At 42.8% G+C, this 26,034-nt stretch overlaps 2 protein-coding genes across 2 annotated transcripts in view; both read left to right on the top strand.

Annotated features, from left to right (window-relative positions):
• fa2h (fatty acid 2-hydroxylase) overlaps positions 1-11,675 on the top strand; it is a 29,397-nt gene extending 17,722 nt beyond the window's left edge. Inside the window, exons 2-7 of the mRNA XM_041939820.1 lie at positions 3,113-3,244; positions 6,624-6,766; positions 7,793-7,893; positions 8,178-8,350; positions 8,659-8,911; positions 9,043-11,675. Of these exons, the coding sequence (XP_041795754.1) occupies positions 3,113-3,244; positions 6,624-6,766; positions 7,793-7,893; positions 8,178-8,350; positions 8,659-8,911; positions 9,043-9,110 (870 nt within the window). The 3' untranslated portion in view covers positions 9,111-11,675. The remainder of the gene's footprint in view (positions 1-3,112; positions 3,245-6,623; positions 6,767-7,792; positions 7,894-8,177; positions 8,351-8,658; positions 8,912-9,042) is intronic.
• Positions 11,676-13,100: 1,425 nt separating this feature from the next.
• Positions 13,101-25,783, top strand: ano10b (anoctamin 10b). The gene is made up of 16 exons (XM_041939458.1): positions 13,101-13,215; positions 13,353-13,420; positions 14,632-14,900; positions 17,204-17,377; positions 18,498-18,635; positions 19,037-19,153; positions 19,801-19,917; positions 20,940-21,278; positions 21,497-21,679; positions 21,934-21,989; positions 22,081-22,155; positions 22,385-22,549; positions 22,637-22,828; positions 22,930-23,067; positions 23,171-23,287; positions 23,365-25,783. Exons 3-16 carry the CDS (start codon positions 14,639-14,641, stop codon positions 23,386-23,388), a joined length of 2,097 nt encoding a protein of 698 aa, XP_041795392.1. The 5' UTR covers positions 13,101-13,215; positions 13,353-13,420; positions 14,632-14,638; the 3' UTR covers positions 23,389-25,783.
• Positions 25,784-26,034: the final 251 nt, after the last annotated feature.

Here is a 26,034-nt window from a genome sequence, read left to right as displayed (position 1 = left end):
CACACACACACACACACACGCCCTAACCTTCACCTAAGCCTAAACCTGACCTTACCCTAACCTTAACCCAAGTCTTCACCCTAAAATGAAATGATTTACCTTATGGGGACTTTCATTTTGTCCCCACCAAGTCACTACAAATGACTTGATCAGTGACCTTTAAATTTGCGGCAAATGAATAAACATCACTCAGTTGTCTGAAGCATTTAATGTTCCTGTCACAGAGGGACTAATGTCAGGTCGGGGGCCTGTAGTAGCATTTTATAAGCAAATGGAGGTTTTATCTTTATTATTAAAATGGGCTTTCGGAGGAATCTGATCTTTGAGCAGCAGGTGGATCAGTAACAGTAACTGTGATGTCTCTGGGTTGACAACACTTGTTTGATTATTTATTTATTTATTTTTGCCATTATTTGAACAATAATACAGTCATGAATAGCTGCCTTCAGTTAATTATTTTACTTTTACTCTGTATGTTCTCGTATTCAGAAGTTTACTGTGAAAATGTTTAAGAACAGGATCAGTGATCAGTATCGGTCCTAACATGAGCCTCCCTGCTTATTATCTCATTTTTATTGTCATGTAAAATGAATTATATCACTGTACCACATTTACTATTGTTACATATGGTCAGTAAAATCTCATTTAAAGGACTGTACAAAGTTAAACTGTGTGTCCTTATCCTGTACTGCTCTGATGGTTTGATGTGAGCCATATGATTGCAGCTCCTATTTACTTGTTTCCATTGTCAGCTCCTTGGAGAATAAGCCTGTGTTGCTGCACAGCGGGTATGATTTTCTCTGTCAGAGTGCAACAGAGGGTGCATATGTGGGGTGTGGGTACTGTCAGTATGTTGGTATGTAAAAAAAAAAAGCAGTGTGTGAAAGTTTTCACATATTTGTCGAGGCAGAATCCCGAGCTGTGAACCGCAACTTAAACATTAATCAAGTGAATATGTTTCAAAAGTTTGCAGATATTTAGACATTTATAGTGAAGCAGTCGTGTTGGTGGGACTGAGGTGATGGAGAGAAAGAGTGTTTTTGTCAGGTTTTCTGATTCACATTTTGAATTCTGTCTCTCTATGTTTCATACTTTACCGTTTCATGCCGAGTTGATTGACGATATAAAACTCCGACCTTTGTCCTGTATGTACAAAGAGGGGCGAGGTAGAGAATCACACATTACTCACACTCACTCACGTAGGCCATGACTGCTGCTGCTGCTGCTGATACAGAGGGTGTGCCTGCCGATTGCTTTCACTGGTTTTTGTGTGCGTGTTAGTAGCTTTGAGCCAGTAGCCTTTGCTGTGCTACCCTGGGTTTTGCTAAGCGTGGCTGCTTCGACATCAGGTCTGCATCACCGTGTACAGCATCACCCATAACGACACTAAACATAATGACAAACTGAGTGAACACAATGTCAATATCTTTCTGATATTAGTTGACATTGATTTGTATACTCTTTTTCTACATCTCCTCAGGTCTATTTGATGAACATTTTCCTAAAAATGTTGTACATTCAAATGTATGCCAATCTCTGGATGTCTCATTCTGATACAGTATGATAACTTATCAGACTGTACGAAGACAATGTACATCACATTATTGATTTTTATGTGTTTTAACTATGAGACAGTGTTCTTCTGTTGATACTGAAGACTAGATCACTGCAGTACTGCCTTTAAAAACTGGATTAAAGAAGTACTGATCTCATATTACTAGGTCAGAGGGAGTTATAACATGAAATGTATTCTTTTAAGAAAGAACAAGACAGGTTAATGGTCCCTTCTGTTTCTTTTTCTTTTTTTTCTTGGTTTACAACAGTGTGATAATGGGGGGGGGGGGGGGGGGCCACAATTTAGCACATACACATCTACGCCATATACTAGGTTTCAACCTACTCTGGTTTATAAAAGAATGCTCCACCCAAAATCGACTGTTTGTACATTTAAGAAGGTGGCTTTAAGTGGCTGTAGCCTGTTCATTCACAGAGGGCCACAGTCAGTTACTATGCAGTGGATTCCAACATCAACCCAGCTTCATGGCAAAGAGTATATAAATCTCAAACTACACCTGCAACATAACCCAGTTCTCCACTGTCTGCCTGCTCATTAAACACAGCATGCTCATTATATTTCAAACACTCATATATTCTCCAACATTATGGCTGAATCCGCTGCTTCCGTTCCTGCACTGAGCTGCTTATATCTTGTTGCCTGACAAGCATAAACAGGTAACCTTGTAGCGACACATGGAAAATATGTGTAAAGCCATACTTTGTTGTGATGAGTTGATTGGGCAGGTTTTCTGGGTGAAACTGGGCCACCATAGGAAACTATTGTGGCCAACATGATTTCTAACTAACCACAGATCTTGTGCATGGATGACGATACTGCCAATCTCAAATAACCATCTGTCTAGCTTTCGCTTTAGTAGCACTCTGGTTTCAGTGTAAAATGCTTTTTCTTATTTATTCTTTTCTTTACATTAATACACATTTGCTTGAAAAAGCCTATTTATTTCCATGTGCTTATTTGCATTTAGCATTATTTGCATTTCGTATCAAAGTCTATTTTCCAAATCTATTTAACATTAACAAATTTCCAGAAGTGTGTGTGGGGCAGCTGCGGTTGCCACTTCCTTTAGTGTTCAGGGTAAGAGTCTGTGTGCAAGCCACTAATGTTTCATTCAAACGAGGTCAGTTCTGTTTCTCTGTGCAAGTCAGAAGAGACATTTGTTTTGTAAACCAATTACAGATTTTGTTGTGTCTATTTTAGAAATCTATTCTTGGCATACAAGAAAATCATTATCATCTTCATCATGTCCCTCATGGAAAACAGTGGCACAGACACCAGTGCAGGTGTTCTTCAGTGACACACAGGTTCAAAGGTTGAACACTGTAAATGTTAAGCATTGAGGTCACATGTGGCCATAACCATGAAACCTAGAGTATGATACGGTGACAAGGCTGTTACATTCACCAGATACCAAAGGGCAGCTCCTCTGGAAATCACAACCCACCGAACACACAGACATCCACTTGTCCATTTTCTCACAGCTGAGTCCACTTTTCTGTTGTTAATTGTGTCTGTTTTCATCTTGTTTTTCTTCAGACTCTGAGGGAGAGGGGGAAGGCCAATGGACATACAGAAGGAAGGATGGCAGACAAGACGACAGACAAGAAGGTGATAGAGGAGGACGAGGACACCCCGTTCAACCGCTGCAGCTCTGTGGACCTGGACAAGGTGTGTGTGGGTGTGTTTCTGTGGAAGGACTGGTCAGTGATCACATGGAGAGAGTGTATTCCGACATGAAGTACCTCTTTATGTGTTTGTTGAAACAATGGTTGCATGCTCTGCATCGGAATGCGAGCTGTGTGTGTTTGTGAGTTTTTGTGTGTGTGTGTGTGTGTGCGTGCGTGTGTGTGTGTGTGTGTGTCTGTGTGTGTGCTGGTGATGGGGGATACAAGAGGAGTCAACAGTCATCAGGTCATTCACCTTGCCCCTTTCCAAAACTATCCCTGTTTGTCAGTAGACTGATGTAGACCGCTGCTAAACAAACACACTTTGACATGTTAATGAAAATAATATCATAACATCTAATCTCAACCCTTGCTGCTCAAACCCCTTTAACCTTAATACTAAACCAGTTCCTGGTCTTAACCCCGAACTGTCTCTTTAAAGAAGCGTCTGTCCTCATAAGTATACACAATGACGCATTCATTCATTCATTCATTCATGTAAGTCACGCTCATGTGACTGAGCGATTTGACAAGGGCTCTTCTGCCGAGTTATGCCACCTTTGCACAGCACATTGTGACTACAGATTCAACCAGTCTGGCTTGTTCACTCTGTTGCCAGGCGTCAGTGTGTTGAGTGAGATGCACTGCTCTCGAGTGCGAAGGTGGTAAACCCGATCCCGGCTGGGCCTTGCAGACCTTCATAGTCTTTACAGCCATGCCAAACCGTTCAGCTGTTCCAATAAAGTTGACGATTCAGTCCCCCTAACTACCATTCTGAGTGTTCTACCATCAAATGTTAAACAAATGCTTTGCCTCAGACATGCCCATCACAGAGCTCCAGTGCAGTTTGATTTCAACAACCAAACATATGTGCCATATATACGACGCGTTGTGTGTTGGCTCTCACTCAAGTACCGTATTAAGTTGAGCTGAATGTGAAGCCGCCTCCTTGTTCAGTTAAGCCTTATTCTGTCACGCTGCACTGTTGACACAGATCACTTAGTGTAGACATACTGTGCATTGGCAAACTAGTAAAGCAGGACTGCTGCTACAGTCAGTCTCACATTATTTAGATTGCTTGTCCTTTTGAGACAAGTAGGCTAACTGTGTGTGTGTGTGTGTGTGTGTGTGTGTGTGTGTGTGTGTGTGTGTGCCATGTCACACTCAGGTATGTGAGGCATGGTTTCACAAATGCTCGTGTTGTAGTTTCTATTTTTTGTTAATTTTAGATACAGAAACCAGCGTCGTTGTCTTGTTTCATATATGCAAATTTCACCTGTTGAACTGGGGACTACCATTAGAATGATTGGCATGTGCTGCTATTCACAATACATATTGAATTACTCTTGTAAATGTCACCAGGAAGATCAGGAATGCCTGCCTGACAGTCATTTCGATAACAGCGTGTTTCATAATGACACACGGTGTGTGTTGGTCATGTGAAGTGGCAGTGGAAGTCAGTGTCATTTTCGTGATGATAGTGAAATAAATTATTCGTCCATCTAGTTTCAAACTATCATCAGTTGTTTGTGGGAAGTTCCCCTTGTGTTGTTATCCTCACCCTGTGACTGCCACTTTCACTTCACTTTTTTCAATAGACGAGACTAAATGTCTCTTAAATCTGAAAGTTTTCTCTCTGTCTAATAACAGATGGAGTAATGATATGTTAACCAGAAGCTGACACACATACATTTCCCGCTTCTTGACAAATTTAACCATCATGATTAGCACAGTTTGCTGGCTGTCAGTGAGCAGGCCCGTCATCAGGGTTTCCTCAGCATGGATGTCTGACAGCTCACAGCTTGGAAGGTACCAGCTGACTCTTCAGTGCAGTTGTTGTAATTAAATGCTCCTTTACCTTCTACATTGCTTCTATATGGCTTTGATTGTATGGACAGCAAAACTTTAGTGTAATGAGTAGTAGCAGATTATGCTACCATACTACACCTATGGGTATTAGAATCTCCAATCTAAAAAACAGACAGATATAAATGCATTTTTCTTGCTTTTGTGCAAATGATGAATAATGTTGATTTCATGTTTTAGGGATGTTTACCCATTTGTCTTGCAGAGTTCAGTCACTTTTGCTGCCACTTCATGCGTGTACTGTACATTACTTACTAGCAGAATAAGCTGCATTTATCACTTTGTCCAGAGTCAACTGAAGTAATGGAGGGCAGCGATGAATGTTATGAAGCAACACTGTGAGGTTAATAATACAGGTCAACTGATTAATCTGGCCTGACAGGACATTTTACAAACTATCATTACCAGCAAAACTTGGCTCTGACACCGTCTTAATGGCTTGATTGGATCCCACCTGTGATGAAATGAATTTAAGGCACCTGATGGGCTCTCAGCCCATGAAAAGCAAAATCCTCTGGTCTGATGAAATGAAGAGAACTACATGGTCACAATTGCTAACAGCTTGTATGGAGGAAACCGGGCACAGAGCATCACCTCATTAATTCCATCCCCACCGTCCAACACGAGGGTGGCAGTATCTTGCTGCCACAGGGACTGGGAGACTAGTCAGGATAGAGGGAAAGATGAATGCAGAAAATTATAGATCAGTCCTGAGTGAACTCCTTCTCACAAGTGCTCAGAATCTCTGAAGGTTTATATTTCAACAAGACAACTACCCAAAGTGAACCGCAAAGAAATCGCAGGGGTGGCTTTGGGTCCAGCCGGAGTCGGGACCTGAACCAAATAGAGCATGTCCAGAGAGATCTGAAAAGGGCTTTGCACTGACACACGCCATTCAGCCTGGTGGAGATTGAAGGATTCTGCAGAGAAGAATGTGAGAAACTCTTTTTAAAAAGGTGTTCCAAGCTTGTAGGATCATTTCCAAGAAGACTTGAGGCTGTCATTGCTTCCGATGCTAAAGTGTGGATTGTCTGTTTTAATGCAATGTGTTTAATGTGATGCGCTCATCTTCCTTTTTTCTATGTTTTTCTACATTTTATCTAATGTTCTGACTCGAGATCAGCTTTCCCACCCACTGTCTTAACCTGGGACAATCCTGTTGATATTACAACACTGAGCACAGGTTCGTGTGACACTTGACTGTCCCATCTTTATTGACTGCCCACATCACAGTGATGTGACTCACGTGAGGAGCATGAGGAAGTTGTTAAGAACTTGTCAAAGTGGCTCAGTCTCTGTTCTTTGGAGTCAGGAAGAAAATCTTACAGTTGGGGCTAAGTAAACGTGCAAAAGCACACGCAGACAGGAATCAGCATATGAGCGGCGGCTTCCTGGTTTGACCAGTCTTCATGCAGTTCATGAGTTTTTAAGTCTCTGCTGCCACCTGCTGGAGACTCCGGCACAGTCACCTGTGTGGAATGTGTTTCACTAATTTCTCGTTGTTTGTTTCTCTACAGGATTTGGTGGACTGGCGGAAGCCCCTGGCTTGGCAGGTCGGCCACCTTGGAGAGAAATACGATGCATGGGTTCACCAGCCAGTTGACAGACCAATCAGACTGTTTGGAAACCCCTTCCTGGAGGCCAGCACCAAGACTTCCTGGTAATGCAGAAGACTCTTTGTTACATCTCTTTATATCATTGAAGAGAAATGTTTTCGGATACAGTATGTACATGGTTGGGATGATGTTGATCCAGTCACAAATGTGCATTCAGTTTTATAGACTTGCTAACAAATCAGGCATGATTTTCACTGCACATGCACACATGCTTTCATCCAAGCGTTCAAATGCAGTGTTTCAGTTTTTCTCATGTACAGTTGTAGTGTTGCTGCAGGAGACTTGTTAGCTCGGTTGTTCTATTTATTGACTAATACAGTAATTCCCAACCAGAGGTATTTGTAACCAATAGGGGAGCTCTGCAGTTGCCAGGGTGTACGTGGAAAGAAATTATGGTATGTTGTGAAGCTGATTAACACCTGTTTTAAACCCAGTAACCACAATGTTGGATTGACAGTTCATGAAAACTGGCTACCAAGTGAGCAGAGAAGTCCAATATGTAACATCCAGTTTCTGGTAGTAACTTGAAAGCAGATCTGGCTAAACCAACTGAAAAAATAAAGAAATCAAGAAAGTTTCAAGGATCAACTATGATCATCAGGATCAGTATGTCCAGTATGAAAAAACAAATGCAGTGATATCCACTCTTATATAATTGAAAGTATTAAATCTACCTTCAAATCAGTTGGAAAGAACACATTTGCAACGTGACGGGCGGTTTCCATGAGGGCTGCTTGAGCTCATCTGAGTGCACTGTGTGGGTATGTGAGACAAAAAAGGATTGAGAATTGCCATATCAACACATACCGTTGTTAGGGGCAATTCCTGAACGTATTCTAACACTGAATAGAGCTTTTCCAGCCTAATTCACCTTTATGTAGTTCTACACGGTCTACACTGGAGCAGCTGCTGGTTTCAGTGCCTTGCTAAAGAGCAGCTTCAGAGTTGTTACTTCCACTCCACTCACTTTAGCTCTTCAAGCTAGACTGAGGTTCCTGCTCCTCCGACCAATAGTCTTACTCACCCTCCAGAATTAACCATATTGCTACATATGTGCTCTCTCGCTGCAGGTACTGGGTACCGGTGGTGTGGCTTCCCATTGTGTTTTATCTCAGTTGGCACTGCTACACCACCCTGGCAAAGGGCACCTCCAAGATAGTCCTCACTTCAGGTAACACACACACACACACACGCATGCACGCACGTGCCTGCCTGCACACACAGCCATAGACAATGCTCACATTGTGAACACATAAGCATTCTTGCACGCTAGTTAGCAAATGTTAGCATGGACAGTCTTGCACGCTCTCATTTTCATCTACACGTCCAAATCCTCATTTGCATACGCACATAGCTACACAATATACTGTGTTTTCATCATTTCCATGTTAATATGTGTCTATGTATATTTGGCTGTGTACATCATTATCTGTGTGTGTGTGTGTGTGTTCCCAGACTTTTCTGTCCCGATCCATAAGTACGTTTTCCCGCCGCTCTTTTTGTCGGGCTGGTTCTTGTGGTCGTTCATCGAGTACTGTATCCATCGCTTTGTCTTTCACATGAAACCACCTGCCCATAACTACTACCTCATTACGCTTCACTTCCTGCTGCATGGACAACACCACAAGGTACAGGCGCACCTCTCCACTGAGGCTGAGGGACGGGGCAGGTCTCATGATCATAAAACTGCGTTAATCATAAGACTTGTTTTATTATGTTGTCCTTTATGGCACAAAACAGAAGTAATCATTAACGAATTATTGTATATTGCTGGTAACTTTCTTGGTCTGACTGCACATTAACTTTGAACAGCTGTAATGAATTTAAGCTTTTTAACCTCTCAGCCGCTGTCAGCATGCATTCACATCAGTGTGCTAGTTTCAATCAGCTGCTCCCGTCACATTTCGTTGTATGACACAAACATGTTTCTCCACAGTCTCCCTTTGACGGCTCTCGGCTCGTCTTCCCCCCCGGCCTGGCCTCCTTAGTGGTGGGAAGTTTCTATATAATCCTCCGCATCGTGCTGCCAGATATCCTGGGGATATGCGTGTTTGTCGGGGGTCTGTGTGGCTACGTCGTGTACGACATGATCCACTACTACCTTCATTACGGCTCGCCAAAGAGAGGCTCGTATATGTACAGCCTGAAGGCCTACCACGTCAAACACCACTTTGAGCACCAGAGAGCAGGTGAGCTTTGACAGACATGTCGGGCTTGTAGACATGTAGACCACGAAAGAGCTGATTTGATTTTTGCGTTTGATCCTCCCCTTTCTTTTTCTCTTTTGATCTGTGTGATGCAATTTTTATTTCTCTCTCAGGTTTTGGAATCACCTCCACGTTCTGGGACCACCCCTTCAACACAGTTATTCCAGATGAGAAATTCTAACGCACAAATGGCTCTCCTGAAGGGCCGCAGGACTTATCAACCACCCTCTTAGCAACCAGCCCTCATGATGTAATCACCCCGGCACCCGTAGTTGAATCTCTGCAGCCATAGCTTTCACAACCAAGCAGGGAAGTCCACTTCTGAGGACTCCTGGGCCACTGCAACTAATCCATCCATCCATACTGTAACGCTTATCAGCCTACTTTTTGATTTCAGCCAGCAACACATTCTTTGCCTGAGCTTGCTCATCTGGGTGCGTACGTTTCCCCACTGTGATCATTTGTGCACAGTTGCGAGGCCTTTCTGTGCCATTTTTATAACCAAACCACCATCTGCTGTCTCTGCGTTCTTCCCTGCACTGACCTCACCAGCCAAATCATCACCTGAGAGCCATTCACAACATCACAACGTCCAGCCAGGGGTCGGCCACGGAGAGAGGGAGAGGGACACACACACGAACCGACACACATATGAGCATGTGCGCACCTTTCTATTCTGATCATTATGGTTTTATATAATTTGATGGAATTAAATGATTCCTATATATGCGGCTGTGGAATGCTCTAGAGCACATTCACAATTACACAGAGAAAGATGAAAAATAATCAAAACACTCTTTTCCTGGTTCCTTAACATTTGCCAACAGAGTACCACAAATGAATGTCCACCCACATTGACACACACACACACACACACACACACACACACACACACACAAACACACACACACACACAAACACACACTCTGTCCAAGGTTCCCTCAGAAAGGGAGAGGGAACAGAAGGTGATAGATGGTAGGTGAAAGTGTAAGACTGAGAAGGAAGGGAATATGACAGTGAAAGAAAGCGTGCGAGAGAATATGTGCGTACAGACTGAGTGAGAGAGAAAACCCTCAAACTGGTTAACCAACTCAGGAAAACACCTCTTTGTCCTTCCTGCACATCATCTGCAGCTTGAACTTTCCTCGTCACGATCACAGCTCGGTTTACCGTCGGCCGCTAAGCTGCTCAGCTAGACTTGCGCTGCTACACGCTCCGCCATGTTTGGTCTCACTGTAGTTTTTGGAATCAGCTGTGAACAGAAAATATTTGTCAGATATTAGAACTTGCTGAGATTCATTCAACAGTTTAGATTTAACTTATTAATCATCAGCAACGCTGCAGAATGTGGGAATGCTATGTACTGTTGATGTCATGTAAAGCAATGTTTGAAACCACTTGAGATATATTTTTGCAAATCTGTTGTAATATGTCCTGTTTTTTTGTCATTAATAATACAACAAAGATGTAGAAAAATATTTTGTAAGATGCTTTGTACAGAAGAGGAGATTTCAGCAGCTTTATGTTGTCAGAGTGAGCAGATGTTTTTTTGATTAAACAATAAGAAAACGAATGCAATTGGTGTAAAGATGGATGGATGATAGCGTTGCCATGGTGCTAGAGGGATACAGCTGAGGCATGAGGCCAGCCTATCAGACTTCCTGCTGTGGGGATCTCGGGGTCAAAGATCACGCGGTCAGCTAGGTGACGAGAGGGTTTGTTTTCTCTAGAAAAAAAATTATTTTCAAAACTGATTGGGCTTTCAACACAGATTTAGCAAAACCTGGGTCTTTGGAAGATGAAGTCTCTCAGGATCCACCTTCAGGTCTCACTCCACCCATTTAAAACTACTGCTTTACGTGGCCCTGAAGATCCCCGCAGGATGACGATGGTTGAACCATATGACTGGACAGCAGGAGGTCTTGATAGTAACTGACGGATCCTCAAGACGTCTACTCTAAACACTCAGCAACAACATGATACACCTGATAACTAAAGCAGAACAAACTTAATTTCAGCTACTTACAGAAATAGGTAGAGCACAGTGAGACTACATAACAACTGCAGAAATCGTTTTTTAATAACCTTTCTAGTTTGAAAGAAAGAAATACTCCCACAGGAGAGTAAAATAAAAATACAGTAAGATGATTCTATTTGCATCGCTTTTCTTTCTTGAAATTCAGAGCAGCAATAATAAGTCTTTGGGTAAACCTTAAGAGGGCTGTGTCACTAAAGTCTCACCGGGACTTGCAGTGTTGAGCTATAACCAAAATGTGTCTACAGCACAGATAACAATTCATAAAGAACTACCACTGTCTGTCTTATACTGCACAGTGCAGGTAATAATGAGTGTTCAAGCCATCATGAAGAGAGAATTATAACTTTGATTTAATTACTGTGTACCACAGATGTTGCTTCAGAAAGAACTAAAAATGATTTTTAATGTCAGTAATGATGTTGGCGATAGTGATGACTGTAACAATGATGACGAGTGTGATGATGCGTACTGATTGTCACGGCTGCAAAGTGGAACGATTCCACCCATTTGAATGAGTATATACAGATTTATGTATATTTATGTGAGGGAGAGAAAAAACGACAGCTTGTAAGCTTTGATTCTGACTTGCAGCATAAAATAATATTCCCTGAATCTGTTTACTATAAAATCTTTTAACGTTTATTTTGGAATTTTGAATGTCTATGCAAATGCGAATGTATTTGTAAATAAATGTATATGTATTTCTGATGTGAGTCTGTCGTGTACTTCTTGTTTGATCACTGTAAACATTTGAGGTAAGATTCATGGTGAGTGCTACTAAGCCCCTGAAACAAGTTGTATATATTGTCATATAATTATACGTTATTATAAAGTGTTCTGTTTTTACTTTATGTCTACCCTTTATGTGGTGTAAAGGTAGTCTATTTGTAATCTATTACTCATGAGTATGACTTTACAGGCAGAGATGCAGTTAGTGTTTCCATGGCTAACCCTATTTTACAGGGATAACTATCGGTGTGTCATTACATGCATCCCTGCATGTTTGCTTTAAATTAAAAACTTGTATGTGAACCAAGCTTTACTTCAGTATGTGTAGCTGCAGAGCTCAGACTTGTAGACTCTTCTTGAAGTTTTTCTAAAGATGGGATGATACAAAAACTTCCTCTAGCGTATGTGAATTTACAGGACAATCTTAGAATAACATACGTATCACATATTGCACAGTGTTTACTATTTTTATGCACAGGGCTAAAATATGTAAACACATTGCTTTTCTTGTCACTCAGTGTGGAGGACTTGAGAAAATGTCTTGTGATAAGTAAATAAGAAAAGATACTGTGGCAAAGTGGCTAACAGCTCACAGAGCCTGTAGTCAGGCACAGTGATGCTTTGAGCTAAATGCTAATGGAAGCATGCAAACATGATCACACTGACCATGCTAAAGTCCTGATGTTTGGCAGGTATAATGTGCACCATGGTCAGCGTGTTATCATGCTAACATTTGCCAGCTAACATGGATGGGAACTGATGGGAGTGTCATTAGATTCTCAGGTTCACTGGACTTTGTCCCGTACTTTTATCTTTTAATGTTTGCAAAGCTAACGGCATTTCCCTCATCTTTCCCTGTGCAAATAGGCATATTTTGTTGGTGACTATGGTGAATTACCTGCTAAATTAGCATGTCAGCATTGTGAGCATGCTAGCATACTGTTGTTAGCATTTAGCTTAACCACTGCTGCTCTATGTAGTTTCACAGAACTGCGTGGCTGTAGACGCTTATTTGCTCGTGGCACGTCTTTGTCGTCACGTTTTTTAAATGCATATTTAAGAAAATAAGAAGGAAGTCTGTAAGAAAACGTAGAGTACGTGTAATTTTGTCGAGGTGTCAACATTAGATTTGTTTAATTGTTTGGGTATAGCAAAGGTCAACGGTCCTCTAATCTGTCTGTGAGGGTTCTCATTCAGCCTGTTCAAGGTACCTCCAACTGCTTTAAAAACAGTGCTTGTAAAGCAGTTGCCTGCCACAGATTTTCTGAGAGTTGCCCTGGACCATCTTTAGGTTTGTGTGTTGAAACACAGTTAACACAGGCGGAGAAGCGGGTGGAGCAGTAGGACCCTGGGCTGCACCAAAGTGCAGAAACCAGGCAGCAGGGAGGAGCCTGCACATAAACCAAGCAAACCCTCCACACCCTGCAGTCTGGGGAAGTTCCTCCGCATTCCTGCCATAGACACACACACACATACACACAGAGACGGAAAGCTGGGAGGAACCACACACCGAGGCTGGGTAAGTGTGTGCAGAGAGTGAGAGTGTGTTATTCCTGCTTTCTTTTCAGGAAATCAGAGTGGATGTTGCCTTCATGTTCATCTGTGTGTGTGTGTGTGTGTGTGTGTGTGTGTGTGTGTGTGTGTGTGTTCAAACAGGAGTCTGGAGGGGGTGTGGGCCTGCTGTAGGACTGGAGACCAGAACCTCATCATCAACGTTCTGACAGGTGTTGTATTTCCTGACTCATCCTGTCTTTCACTGTACAGTATGTGTCCCTCACTGCCACTGTCTGCTTAAACATTACTATCACAATGGAAGGAACGGCACCACTTTCAGTTCATGTCTCTCGTCCATAAGTTTGTCTGTACGTCAGTAAAGCTTGAAACTCGGCTGCGATGCAGTCAAAACAGAGGAAGTTCTTCTTAATCTGGTGTTAGTGCCGAAGCAACCGCTGTTTCCTGCAGAGAAATGGTGCAGCAAGTGAGTGAAATACCAGCAAGAGTGGGAGGGACAGCACTTAAGCACATATGCAGAATCATGGAAAATGATTCCTAAAAAAATCCCATATTCAGTCTCACATGCAAACCTAAGAGCTCCAGAACCAGTCTAATACTGGTTAGTGTAATAACTGGCAATGCAAATACAGTAATGATGAAAGAAAATAGTAACTGTCAATATATGACTGCACTCAGATATGTAAATGAAAGTGTGATGAAGCATATCAGAAAGGACCTTAGAAGGGCAAGAAGTGGGTGATGGCACACAACAGAGTCCTTTAACAAGAAGATAAGCTCTGGCTGGGTGTTTCTTCACAGCTTCACCATGTTTAATCTGTACATTATAGGTTTGGATTATAGCCAAATTCTAACAACGTATGACACTCCACCCTGCCAGGTGCCTCGAATCTTCAACAACACTTTCACCTGTTTTCTTTCATATTGTACCATTTTGTCCCAAAACCTGGGCTTTACAGGAGAGCTTAGCATATTGGAAACATTTTTCAGTTTCTCAGACCAGCACGCGTTATCACTGTGAGACTGTGGCTTTTACCTTCAGTGAATACGTTTACATGCAAGAAATATTCTCGTTTTTGGCCTTGTAACTAACTAAGCTGGCTGTTCGACTAATATTCCTGTTTACATGCATACTCTTATGTCGTAAGTAGGTGTGTTTCTTCTTCCTACCTGGGCTTTTTTTTTTGTACGTGCATTCAATAGTCAAGACAGCTCACAAAAAATTGAAATGTCAGTGGAACTCAAGAAAATTCAGGGATCATTTCAGTCAGAAGGCTTCATCCTCTGGGGACCATGAATGTCTGTAGAAAGTAGCTGTTGAGAAATTTCAATGTGGACCAAAGTAGCGAGAAACACTCCCAATTCTTCTTGCTGCTGCTGGAAACGTCTGATCTAAAACTGTTTTGTGAACACGTCTTCTCAGTCTCACCATGAGCAAGACAGGCGGCGATGGCGGAGGCGGCGGCAGCAGCGGTGAAACAGCCCAGCAGCCGGAGGATGCGAGTGCAGCAGGGAAGGGCCTGACCAAGCCGGGCGCCAGCATCATCGGACCAGGCTGGACTAAAGTTAGCTGCCCCTGCTGCGCATCGGAGCGGGTGGAGCCGCTGGTTCTGGTGAAGCTCGGAGAGAAAGTTCGCCCTGAGACGAAAAGGTGGCTCATCAGGCTGATTGGAGCTCCTCAGAAAGATGGAGGTGAGAATAACAGCGGTGATTGGCTGTGTAGAGCTCACCTGTCTGTCTGCACTGATAGATAAAGAAAAACATGCAGGTTAAACATGTATGAGAATCTTCTCTCTCTCAGTATGTTGAGCTGGAGAGTCTTTTCCTGGAATGCCCCCAAGCTTTTACATTTTTTCATTTTAAAATTTAAATACTTAAACTATTTTATTTGTGTGTTTGAACGGATGATTCATTTTAACCAAATGAGAGTAATAATAAGTAAATGGTCTGTAGGGGTAGCTCTGATCTGTTCATCTCTCCTTGGTGGAAGCTTCTTAGATGACTTGTTATGTATTTATTTATTTTTTAAGCTATTGAACCTGTCATTAAAACCATACAGTGCTGCCAAAAAATATTAAACCCCACAGAGATCCCAAAGCGCCCAGAGACACAATATGTTTTTGGGCAAATGTGTATAAATGATGACAAAGACATGTAGAATATTTCTACTTGATGGAATCATACGGCCATAAAAACATGGAGTCTGGGTTGGAACGAGCAATACAGAAGATATTAATTAGTCTCTTCTTATGTTTTTCTGAATGGAACCACTCCTTCAGTGCTGCACATGTATCCCACCTTCTACTCCATATTTGTGCTCCTTTTCTTTCATCGTCATTTATTTGCTGCTGTCGCTCAACACGTGCATCTCATTTTGTCTAGTTGAATGTCACATCAGCACATAAAGCTCATCCGAGCTGAGAACGCATGTTTGGATGATTGATGATGATTTTTTTGTGATATGTTCATTGCTTTTTGTTATGGAGAAAGAACACAGGACAAACAAATAAAAGAGTTAACAAGTTGAACACAAACAGGATCAGCTCATCATAGAGAAAAGTAGCGAAGACCACAGTCATAACAACAAATTAGACATGCATATTTTAAAGGAAAACTGTACAAAGTGAGCAGTAAAATAAGAAATATGCACAGTAAGGCGTTTCACAGTGGCGGACACATTAGTCCTATCATTGAAATAGTTGCAGCACCGGGTCCCACATCTTTTTAAACATGTCTCCCCTTTATTCATGAAAAAATCTCAGTCTCTCCAGGTGAAGCATATTCGCCATTTCTCCCAACCACAAATCATATGTGGGTGCAATGTCTGACCTCCATGCTCCATGCAATCACAGTTCCATATAAGACAGCCTTCTTCTCATATTTATTGGCAGAAGACAAAGGGCTAGTTGCCCGGAGAATGGCTACAATCGGGTCAGGCTCCCAACATTTCCCGTAGGCCATAGAGAAGCAATGAAAAATACTCTCCCAATGTGTATGTAATTTGCTGCGCAACCAAAGAGAAAGTATTAAGTTACCATAGACTTAGATCTATTGCAAAAGGGTGAAACATCAGGAAATAAACTGTGCAGTCTTTCTCGAGAATAATCGAGTCTATGTAATGTCTTAAACTGCATAAGGCAAAGCCTGACATTCACAGAGCAGTCATGTATACTTTTTAAACATTCATCCTATACGTCGTCTTTCAATTCTGCATCCTGTTCATCTTTTCATGCCTGCCTAATGTTAATGCTCAAATGAGCATTCTTGTGCAAAATCTGGTAAAAGAAGGAAACTGCCCCTTTAACAGCAGGGTCAAACTTATTTATTGCTTCGAGGACCTCATGTTCTTCCAGGATTTCGAAGTTGGATAGACGTGTACTGACGTAATTTCGAATTTTAAAGTATCGAAAAAGGCCAAATTTAAGAATGTCATATTTAGCTATAAGTTGTGGGTATGAAGCAAAAATGCTTTAAATGTATAAATCACCTACATTGCAAATTGCCTTTCTGCTTCCAGAGAAGGAAAACACTGTCAGGCAGACCTGGCAAAAAGGAATGGGTTTCACATATTGGGGTGCCCAAGTAGGTTTTTGGGGCCTTGGTGTATTGTTTTATCTGCTTCCAGATTCTTAATGTGTTGCCAATCACAAAACTGCTATTAAAGCATGCCTTTTTAACAACAGTAGGACTGTTAAGAAGAGCAGATAGTGAAGAGAAGGGATAAGTGCGCCGCACAGTAATACAACTTAAAATTTGGGGAAATTAAACCTCCCATAACCTTTGGTTTTGATAGGTGTTTGTTAGAGATTCTAACAAACTCCTTTTATTTGTAGCTCCAAATAAAAGGTATAATAATCCAGTCTAACTGCTTGAAATGTGCTTGGGCAATACAATCAATGTTTGGATGATATCTTAACCACCGGAAAGAGATTTCTCCCTGTGGAAGGTATGCAACCAGCTCAGTGTTCAAAGGTTGCTCCACCGTCTCACCCCAGGTGCTGCCCTGCTGGCCCACCCGGGCGAGGAGGCCAGTGGCGACATCATCGTGGTCTCTGCCCCGCGCTGTACGTTACTTCGAGCCACCGAAGAGCTGGGTCTGTGCAAGACTTACTGCAACGACAACATGGAAGCCTTCTCCTACAACGACAGAGACAGCTTTAAAGATTCGGGTACAGCAGTGGAGCTTTGAATGTATGCATGAACACACTTTACATGTTGAGGCCATGAGAGAGGGTGTGTATGTTAATACTTCAATACAGCATTTACAATAAAACATGCATGATCAGATATGGACGTGGAGTGAAAGGGCGACATGTAATGCACTGTCTCAGTTGTAAAAAGGCCTGTGTCTGTTGGGGGTGAAACATTTCCCAACAAAACTCTATCTGTGTGTAAAGGTTTATTATTTCATTTTGTTCCTCTCATCCAACTGAAGTGTCCTGCTGTAAAGCCATAAAAACTAAAGCTTTCAAAATACATGAAGCATGCGGCAGGTGCACACGATATGGAGTTGTGTTGCGTTGTGTTTTTCCATTCAAACACATCACATCTGTCCAGAGAAAATCCACATTTAGTGACTTTTTCAGATAAATGGAAGGATTAAGTGTTTCCTATACAGGCTGAGAATATTCTCCCTCTTCTTAAATTAGATAAACCATTTAAAAACCTGTTGGATTACCTGGAACATGCAATGTATCAAGGGCCAGATGGCTTCAAGCTTCAGAATCAGTACTTAAGGATTTTTTTTGCCACTTTGGTGGTGTGTCGGTCCATAACTTTGGACCAGACAGAATATCTCGACAATTGTTAGCTGGATTGTAATTCGATTTGGTACAGACATTCATTCCCCCCACAGAATGAACTGTAGTTGTTTTGTTGATCACAGGGGTGACAGGGCTCATCATCTGGTCCAAATTTAATTTTGTCCTCACCACTACTTTGGTTTCTTACATACTACCTGCAAAACTAATGACAGTCTCACCAGTCTCAGCTGTACTTTGTGTTTCATGCTAATTACCCGATGTTAGCATTCTGCCATGCTAAACAAAATGACACAATGACATGGTAGCATATATGATACAGTACATGTTAAACATCTACATGCTAATGTCATTGTGAGCATGTTACCATGCAGATGCTAGCATTTAGTGCGGCCTCTCAGAGCTGCTAGCATAGCTGCAGGCTCTTAGTTTTGCTCTTTTCAAACCTGGACTTTCATTCTTGTGTGTGTTGGTGTTCACGCCTCGCTGGCTGTGTCCATGCATCTGTGTCTATTTGTGTGCGTGACAGACAACATGGAGGCGTTCCTGACCCTGTCCGAGCGGCAGTACATAGTCAAGTATGAGCTGGACGGCCTGCGGGCTCAGAGAGACCTGAGAATACCGGGCCTGCCTGACAGCCACACGCTGCATCACAGAGACAACATCTGTGAGTGCCGCCACCGCATGTTCACATCTGTGTGAAGGGACAGGATGCACACACTGGAAAAGTATCAGTTGAGATGAGTACTTTGTTATTGAAGTAGTGTGAAGACTATATCACAGTGAGTGGGTTTTAATTTAATAATTTCGGTGAATGCCTCGAGGCTGTGTTTATCTGAAGTAGAGTGATGTCGCAGAGTGTCCCCACATTCAGCCAGTAACCAGCTGCACTGTGTGTATGTATGCCTTGCTGACCTCAGCTGTTCTCCTCTCCTCGCATTCGATCAAGAAATTGCCTCGTCAGCATCAGAGTCAGTGTCTGTGGCATACAGTATCCGTGTGTGTAACTCTATAACATGCATGGATTGGTTGTTGACGTCATGTGTGTGAACCTGAATGTTGTTGCAGGGCAGAAGCTCGGGTCAGCTGGTGTTATTGTGGACACGTTTCCCCTCCACAACCCGGACAAACTGAAGGATCTCAGTGAAGCCTGGTACTCTGGGAATCAGCTGGTTCAGCCATTGGGTGGGTGGAAATGCAACACACACACACACACACACACCACCACATGACTTCTCGTGCGCACACACAGTCAGAACTGATACAAATATGGTCACAGACAGAGTCTTTATGCCTCCTCACTGCCTCCTCTGTTAGTGTTAGAGGCATTCTTTCTTGTGTTGTCCATCCCATCATCATGAACGTGATGTCTCAGGAACTTCTTTACATTTGGCACACTTGCACTCAACAACCCAACTGATCAGAATTTGGTGGTCAGATGTTAAAGGTCAAGGTCACTGTGACCTCACGGTGACAAAATATGGTAGCATATATGATACAGTACATGTTAAACATCTACATGCTAATATGCTGGTGACAAAATATGACAAAATATCATACTGATGTCTCATAAATGATGAAGTGATGACATTTATATCCTGAAGGGCAAAGGTCAGCTTCACTGTGACCTCATAATGCTCTGCAAAAACATTATTCAGCAACATAACTCAGGAACAGGAGGGGTTGACTGGTTTGTGGAGGCAGATAACTGCAAGGTGGTAACTGTAGTTTCAGACTCTACACTAGATGGCTGTGTGTCTGTCTCCTGCCTGGAAGACAGCTGAACTGTGCGTGCATTTACACCACACACCTCCGTCTGCTGCTTTATCCAGATTCAGTCAACGGCTATTTTGGAAGCTCTGTGGCCTTCTACTTCAGCTTCCTGGATTTCTACACCTGGTCCCTGCTCCTACCAGCAGTGCTGGGCCTCTCCATCACGTACTTTTCAGGTAGGTGATTGAATTTATCATTTATTTTTCTTTATTGTTACAGTGTGTGACACGTTAGCACTCCAAAACGTCATTTTACGGTTAGAATGGAGACATGTTATATTCTAGTTTCAGCACAAGGCTTCACAGGCTACTCGAGGACCTGCTCACACGAAGTGTCTTTTAAATGCAAACACATATTTCAAGGAGGGGTATTTGTTTGAGCTTGAAATGACTGAGGATTCTGAATAGTGAGAAATCAGGAAGCTTTATGTAAGTAAAGTGCCAACAGCTCGCCCATTTCCACAGTGTTTTACACCAAAAGACAACAAATGGACAAGAGAGGACTGCAACAATACCAAGTCCAGCAGGCCAGTGGCCCTGTTAGGCTTTAATACTCATTATCATCAATGGAAGCTAAGAGTGGTTGTTGGAATAATTGTTTTTAGTTCTGATCATGAGCTAATCTTCAGCTTGAGAAAACAACATTTTTTAGGTTGCTGTGGGCCACCAGAAAACAGCTTTGCTCAGAACAAGGTGATTAACTCATGATCATGGTAAGACAACTAAAATGAAATTATTTGTCCTCACTCATCTTGTGCCGCTCATGGGAAAAGATATTTTTCACACACCTGAGGGTGGCAACAGAGTCAAGACTGTTTCGTTAAGTGTGAGCATGACATAGTAGTCACAATCGCATTAGCTGATTAGCTTTTAGCATAGTAGCATGGTATCATGCAAATTGTTAGCATGCTAATCTCTAATGTTGAGTAAACACACACAGCATCTACAGCATCTGAGCTTTATGTGCAGGAGCTTTTGGTGTCCACTCATACACTTTGTACAAAACATCTTTTTACAGAATACTTTATGTACTTATGTACTATGGTGGATGCAGAAATAAGCATAGTAGCATGCGAACATGCTCAACATTACACCTCAGATGCAAACTGTACATGTTGTATATTTATCTGTTAACCTTTGAATGGTACCAAGCGTCCAGTGAACTGAGAGCAGCTCTACGTTCTTCTTGTCCGTCACAGGCGAGGTTCAGAGTCAGATGGAGGAGTCGGTCTCAGGCTCAGGGGTCACAAGTGTTGAGGATGACTCAGGACTGGCTGTCAGCGGTCACATGATCCAGGCGCTGTTCAGCATGCTGTGGTCCACAGTGTTTATGGAGATGTGGAAGCGCCGGAGCTCCTCCCTGTCCTACCGCTGGGGGACCCTGCACCTCGCTGAGCGCTTCGCGGAGCCCCGGCCCGGTTTCCATGGCGACATCGGGGTCAACCCTGTGACGGGCCGCGTGGAGCCGCTCTTTCCTGAGTGGCAGAGGGACCTGCGTATGGCCCTGGTGTCAGTCCCAGTGGTGGGCGTGTTTCTAGGTAGAACTTGAATTTGAACTTTGAGTTGAATGCATTTATGACTACATAACCATGATAGTTGCTTAATTTGAAACCTAAGTTAAAAAAACAATGTGTTTCAAAGGTCTGCTGAGCAATAAAACATGGCAGAACTTCCATTTAGATGTAGTGCAAGTATGCAAAAGCTCTTCTGAGTCCTGCTGCTGTCCTCATGTCTCCTGTCCTGTCTCCTCCTGCAGGGTTGGTGGTGGTGGGAATGCTTTGTTTCTACTGGGGGGAGGCCCAGGCGCAGGAGCTGCAGAAAGACTGGGACTCCCTGCTGGCTCAGACTTTGCTCTACGTGCCCTCAGTGCTTCACATCGTCTACACGAACGTGCTAGCGACTGCTTACAGGAAGGTGGCGCAGTCTTTGACTGAATTTGGTGAGTGAGACACCAAATGAGGGGATGCTGCGGAGGGAATGAAGAATTTAATATTAATATTAATGAATACAGTAGTGATCACATTTGTATTATACTGATGATGGTAAGCAGTGAAGAATTGGTGGCAAAGATGCTGTCATCTGAGGAAAATGACACAAAAAGAGAAAAGAGCTGATCAGGTTATGCAATGCTGCTAATAATACTGTTCATAATGCTTACAATTAGTCATTAATTAACCTTATATTTCCCTTTAGAGAACCACAGAGAGGAGTCTGCCTATGAGAACCACCTGACAGCCAAAGTCTTGGTGGTCAGTTCCTCCTCTCCTCTCGAACCATTAGCTCTTCCATCCTCTTTACCCAGCATGCTCCTTTACCAGGCTCTTTTCTCTCTTCCCCCAGTTCACCTTCTTCAACTACTTTGCAGTGCTCTTCCACATCGCCTTCTTCAAGCAGGATGTGCCTTTGCTTCGTAAGGTAACAGCTGAGCTCTACAAATCCTGCACGGGTCTCCTGTCATCCCCCTGATCATCGGGGTTATGTTCTCAGATTGGACAAAAGACAGCTGTTTTCACAGGCTGAGCAGCAGCCTGGTGTTGGTTTAGAGTTGGGTTCGCTGTTTGCCTGTTGAGCTTGAGTGCAGTATGACCAAAAATACAAAATTCCTGAGCGACAATAATTCACATATTTACTTTGTCTTCTGAAGCGTCTAGCGTCTTTGCTGATAGTGACCCAGCTGGTGAACCAGGTGACCGAGGTGGTCATACCCTTCCTGGTGGACCGGTTCATCAGCGCCCCCCACAGGACAGAACATGAAGACGACCCAGAGGAGGACAAATTTAGAAACCAAAGAACCCTCCCTGTCTTCCCTGTGAGTGTACGGTATTCAGAAAATGTGAAAAGCAGGGATTAGACTACACCGCGGCAGTGTGTGACGCAGCTTCTTTGTCTGTCACAGGGCTTGTTCGCAGAATACATCGAGCTCCTGGTGCAGTTTGGGTATCTGAGCCTTTTCTCCTGCGTGTATCCTCTGACGGCCGTACTGCTGCTCATCAATAACCTGACAGAGATCCGATCGGACGCCTACAAGATCTGCAAACTATTCCGCAAACCCTTCTCCCCTCCTGTGGCAAACATGGGCGTGTGGCAGGTCAGCAGAAAACACAAGGCGCCACAGAACGGAGACGCAGCCGGTGTGTCACACATAGCTGGTCATGAGTGAACAGTTCGTGTCATTGTCTTGTGTTTCAGATCGCTTTCGAGGTCCTGAGTTTTGTCTCCGTTGTGTCCAACTGCTGGCTGCTGCTGCTGTCTCCACGGTTACAAGAGATGTTTCAGGAGGGCGGGCTGAGCAGCACAAACATTCTGCTGCTGGCTGTTTTGGTGGAGGTAGGAGAAGGAGGGGGGAGAGGTCATAGTGAGAGTCACATGAAAAACAGTCACATCTGTGTGTGTGATCCCCTGACACGTTTACCTGCGTGTGTATTTTCAGCATGTGCTGATCTTGGTTAAGGTGGTTTTGGCGGTACTGATCCCTGATGAACCAGACTGGATCCGAAAAAAGAGAGAGCACATTGAGTACACATCCATGCAGGCCTTGAGACAGCAGGTTAACCCTCTTACATTTTGCTATGTAGCATTGTCGTGTTCTCCTTAATCTGACAACCCTTCCGTCTTTTCTTCCAGAAGCTGACGTCTGAGGAGTCCTGAATGCGTTTCACAGTGTTGGGCTGATGCTTTACGTTGTCCTGTGCTGAGCTGCTACAACCGGAAGATACAGTACCAACCTCAGTGTTGTGTGGGCCCAGACTAGAGAAAAGCCTTGAACCTGCAGCTGGGCCCACAATGCATACTCCTGTGCCTCTATTGCTCCCCCTGTATACTTCTAAAGGTTTTCTGCTGCTCTCACTTATAACACAGTGCTTCTGGAGTGTACGCCCTTTGAAATGCACAGTCATATTAGACAGTAAATGGAATGTATTGCTTATGTGTACAGATGGCCTGTTCAGATTTAATGAGGGGAAGCTGAAGAGCTCCTGTAAAGTCACTGCAGCTACAGTACGTACAGTCAATATTTACAGTAGTAAGGGACAGACAGAATATTTGATGTCAGTGGCAGGGTCAAAGACTGAACAAAGGGCAGAGTACTTGACAAAATGTTTCAGTTTTTCATGAGTGTGCAGTGCTATTACTTAGCAATAAGATACCGTTTGTGTTCAGGAGGACAGTATCATCATTGGAGTGATTATCATAGGACAAAAAGCAAGAAGTAGAAATGAAAGGTAGTCTTTAAGGGTCCAGTGTGTGGGATTAAGTCGGATCTATTAATTCTGTTTGAAATTATCTAAAACTAAGAATGGCGTTTTTCATACCTTAGAATGAGTTCTTCCTATCAGCAGAGCTCCTCCTCTACGAGGCTCACCACGTTGCACCGCCATGTTTTTTAGCCGAGCAGTCTCTATAGAGCGTCTTTTGTGTTTTATGCTGATGTGAAGGCCACCGTAGCTCAATCTACACGCATGGAAGGGAGGGAAGACAAAGGGTAGGAGAAAGGGTTGCAGTCTTCAATCTCACCACTAGATGTCAGTAAATGTGGCACACTGGTTCTTTAAAGCAGCTTTAAACAATATTTCAGTGAAAGGGTTGTCTCATAGTAATGAACCCACAGAGAATCACAGCAGCAACAGTATCAACACTGCAGCTCAACAGAGCCTTTTAGCTTCTTTTACAACATTTCTAGCTCGCAGCTTGACTGTTTTGATCAACTCTCACTGCTCTCATCAACCTGTTTTCAGCTGTTTTCAGTAGAAAAGGTCTGATAAATCCGCTGCACACTAACTGCTCAGCGTGAGACAGCAGACAGACAAAGTTAGCGTCCAGCTGGTGACCATAGTGGAGCATTTAGCAGTGAAAGAGCCAAATATTTCCCTCTGGAGTTGGTAGAGACTAAGGGGAGCTAGACGGGGAGTGAATATTGGCCATACATTTGTCAGGTGGCCAGAAACATGACTCCAAATGAATACTAATGTTGATCCGTGTCTGCTGGATGTGTAAAATAAGAAGCTGTTTGCCAAGAAGTAAGCCAAATCAGCTTTATAAGGGGATAATATGTTAATGTTGTGTTTACAGCTTGTTTTCCTGTCACCGAGTGGCCAGAACAATCAATTATTGCGGCTTTAATTTCAGAAAATCATTAATTTTGTCCATAACTCCATTAAATAGAAAAAAAATGAAATATCAAGTCGTTGTAGAGGGAGGTGAAGAATCTTGGAGTAGAGTATTTTACACATTTATCTATAAATGTTCATCAATAACGTGTTTATTATCTGTCATTGTGCTACTTTCACTTCGTTGTCTGGACTAACATTTACCTCTGGTTGAGCAGTGACTAGAAAATTTTGCACTCGTACACCCACTTGATGATACTGTCCACCCCTTAAATAATCCCAGTATGATTATAGGACACCTGTAACAGTAGGTGAGTGCAGTTAACACTGTGCCAAGATTTGCTTTGCAGTGAGAGTGATGGGTGCCTACCAAAGATCTGCAATGTGCTTTGCAATTGGAAATGATTTTTATGGCTGAATTTCAGTTGTTACTGACTCATTTGTGTATCTATCGTGTGCCTCCAAGAATGACTGCTGGACTTCACTGTGCAACAACAGTAAACTAGCCTTATAGTCCGATATTTAACATTCATACAGTGAGTGTTATTTCACTGTTCACTCTTCACTGCTGGCAGATTTGACTTAATATAATGAATGTGCAGATGAATCCTTTAGGGAAGTTATTGTTTTTAGGTGTTAGTATTGTTTCCAGCCACCAGGAGGCACTGTGCGTTAAACATTTTAGCCTGGTGGCTGCAGAGGGGCTGCTTCGCTACAGATGCAGATGGATGCTGAGACTTCCTCAAGCGGCTGCAGCTGTACATGTGCACTCCTGACACTAATCATAAACCTGTGTGTATGTGTGTGTGTGTGTGTGTGTGTACGTGTGTGTGGGTGTGTGTTCTGTTCTGAAACTTTTAGACAATCTGGTCCCAGGATCAGGATTTCAGGTCAGACACAGAGGTGATGATGTTTGCTGGTTGTCCTACAATAAACTCACCAAAGAAACCTTGTTGTTGTTGTGTCTACACTTTATGAAATGTCACTGCTGTAATGAAGTACATCTATTCCAGAACTGTACTATTTACACTAGTTTACTGTAGCATTTTTATTTGATGCTACTCCACATTTCTATTCAAATACAATTTTGAGGGAAGTATTGTACTTTCTACTCATTTGTGAAAGTGCATTTATTTGACAGGTATAGAATATATGATAGAATTGATAATGAAAATAATCATGAGTTTTG

Source organism: Chelmon rostratus, chromosome 6, assembly GCF_017976325.1.
Source record: "Chelmon rostratus isolate fCheRos1 chromosome 6, fCheRos1.pri, whole genome shotgun sequence".
Lineage (NCBI taxonomy): Eukaryota > Metazoa > Chordata > Actinopteri > Chaetodontiformes > Chaetodontidae > Chelmon > Chelmon rostratus.
Note: the sequence above shows the minus strand (reverse complement) of the source record. Positions and strands in the feature narration are given on the sequence as shown.